The 2,835-nt window shown below is 39.2% G+C and overlaps 1 protein-coding gene across 1 annotated transcript in view; it reads right to left on the bottom strand.

The window, feature by feature from the left end:
* The window catches only part of RNF130 (ring finger protein 130), a 51,039-nt gene that overhangs the window by 45,062 nt on the left and 3,142 nt on the right, over positions 1–2,835 (bottom strand). The window contains exon 2 of the mRNA XM_009322753.1: positions 2,731–2,835. Coding sequence (XP_009321028.1) covers positions 2,731–2,835 — 105 coding nt within the window. The remainder of the gene's footprint in view (positions 1–2,730) is intronic.

The raw sequence follows: 2,835 nt of genomic DNA, 5'->3' as shown, positions 1-2,835 counted from the left end.
ATGTATTAACATGACAAGGTTGAATTTGATTAAAGAAATTCTGCTGAAGAAACAGGAGAAGTAATTGAATATATCATTCTGCACCGAGATTTAAAGGATGGGTAATCACATGGGACTGGCAACTTCAAAAAGTAGTATAAAAGATATTGAGCATATTCAAGAACGCAAGTTAACAAAAAACACCGCAGAGCACATTTAAAATCACAGGCTGTGCTATTACAAATGGTGTATGTTCAGCAGCAGATCATTGGCCCTAAATCTTGACTAAATTCATTTATTTCCCTGCAGGCAATGAATAAGGGATCTTAATGCAGCATGCAAAAATGTGACATTAAGGACATTTTAGCTGTAAAACATGGATGCCCCAGTCTACGCCATCAATGTGCTAACAGATCACCCACATCCATGGAAATTTCAAGGGATAGCCCATGAATGGGTGAATGCTTGACATCAAAGCAGTTTCAGAGTCAAGGTATCTTCAAACATAGTTGCTAACAGATGTAGAGTCCTTTTCTTCTTAGGAAACAGGAGAATTAGGGTAGAGCATTTACTGCTCTAACAGCAGAGGCCGGTGCTAGCTACTCATGTTAAGAGCTATTAGAAAAAAATATTTTGCAAACAAGTTCTACAGCAATATTAACAGGCTGATAAAGGCATTAGAGCAATTGCTTTCAGCAAGACAGCATCATCTTTTATCAAATCTAGATATAAAGAAGCAGAAGAATATAAACATAAGACCCTTAAGTGTTCAAGAGCATCTTAACTAAAAGCATAAAATATTCCAATCTTTCCTACTACATGAAATATTTTTAAGCCACATGAAGTGTGCCTCAGCAAAATTAAAATAAAATGTATACTATATAACAACCTACACAGAACAACGCAGAAGAACTTTAAAGACAACTGCTGCAGTGTTTAACAGTCTTCTGTTGACAAACAGAAGGACAAAACTGAATCTCCCCAACAACTGATGGCAAAGTTTTAATGACTGCAGCATGTCAAAACTGCAGAAATTGAGGTCAGTGATTTCATGATTCCTGATGTGCTTTCTCACTGAAGTTATTCATCATACAATACTTAGCAGTAAGGTACAAAAATGCTGTTTATGGACTGCTCAGAATTTTATTTAGCTCCTCTCTCATTATTAGCTTCCAGTGAAAATGCCATCAGCCTCCCTCAGTGTTTTAGTCACACCGCAGTGAGGACTGTATCAGAAGAAAGCAGAAAAAGTTACAGATCCAGGTTAAAAAGTAATTAATTTCAAAAGTTTTTCTTGACAAATAATGCACCTACTAAACAAATCAAGTGTTTTGATACCTTGCATATATTAAAAGGCAGCAGTTTTAAAAACCTTATAAATACTACTTGCAATAACAGCGTTTACATGCCTAACACTTTCGGGACAGCCTCCTGAATTCATATGGGAGTTGGGGTGTGTGTGTCTAAGCGAGGAATACCGGGAAGCAGAAGAAGGAAAGACTGAGCATATTTGATGATAGCTGACTCTGAGAGCATGGTGAAGGTAGGATTTGAAGTACAAATGAAAATAATTTTACAGTAGACTTGCTCAACAATTTCTGCTTCCTCGCCCTTCCACCCAAAATATGCTATATTAATATATTCTAGTTAACACTTTGTAAAGCTAATGAAACCGAGCTTCAATGAAACTGGCAAGCATCTGCTAATGCGCAGTCTGCTTCATACGTACTAGAAGCTTATAGCAGGCTGCCTAGCAGGATGCGTTTTGTTCTGAAGAAGCATCAGAGTATTCTCCTGATCTTAAGATTTGGTAAATTCTCAAAAGCTTTTAATACAGTAGTTCTGTGTTATCAATTCTTTTTAAAAACTCTTAATATTCACCACTTAGAGTCTCGTTTAACCGACTACATTATTTCACTTAATGCATTATTCAGACGTTTACCGTCCAGGAGACAGGTTGGGACCACTGTGATCCATCAAGCGGTCCATTTCTTAAAGATGGCAGTTTAGATAATGTCAAGAAGGGTTTTCAAAATAAGATACTACTAAAACCACATCATTAGGACTGAAGCAATTGGTTTCATTTCAGGCAAAAATCAAGACAACGCTCTCACTTGTTTAAATTAGTGTTCTCTATAAAACCCAACATTTGTCAAAAAAACAAATGGATGGACAACAGCTCCACTTAATTAAAAGAAAACTTATTTGGAAGCACTACACACTGTTCAGTACCGCAAACAAGCGCATTTTGGACTGGCCATGACAGTAACAGCTTGATGACTTCAGTCCTTCCAAGTCTTGATGGACAGCTTAAATGGCATTTTTAAGAAATGTACACTGAACAATCACAACTTCATGCAGCTGCAGAAGCCATCCAGATGCATATCTATCACAGTGAGATAGCTATGCAGCTGTTCTGAGATTCACGGCAATGCTGCAACCAAATACTGTTAACTATCGCTACCGACTCTCTAATTAGTTTAGAAATAACACCTTCATCGCTCAGCATGACTAGCCTACTGGGATCCGCGCTGGAAAACACATTATGCTTTGCAGAGCTGTTATTAAAACCAGCACTCTCAGATCATGGATTTTGTTTTTTTTTTTTTTTATTATATTCCTCTGAGCAAGTTCTTCCTCCTCTTTTGTCAGAGCTCTCTAGGAAAGTCTGCGAAGCTCAGACAAAGGCCAACCACCCTGTAAAGGAGGCACCCGACGGCAAGCGACCGACGGCTGCGAAGGAAGCGTTACCTCCGTTGATGGGGACGGGAGTCACCAGCAGGCCCTTGACCTCCACCTTGGGGGAATCCTGCCCGTAGCGGCCGCGATCGATCCTCAGCAGCGTGGGGCCGCCCC

This window comes from Pygoscelis adeliae, unplaced genomic scaffold, assembly GCF_000699105.1.
Source record: "Pygoscelis adeliae isolate BGI_AS28 unplaced genomic scaffold, ASM69910v1 Scaffold34, whole genome shotgun sequence".
NCBI classification, from domain to species: domain Eukaryota; kingdom Metazoa; phylum Chordata; class Aves; order Sphenisciformes; family Spheniscidae; genus Pygoscelis; species Pygoscelis adeliae.
The sequence above is the reverse complement of the archived record's forward strand: the minus strand, read 5'-3'. Positions and strand labels throughout refer to the sequence as shown.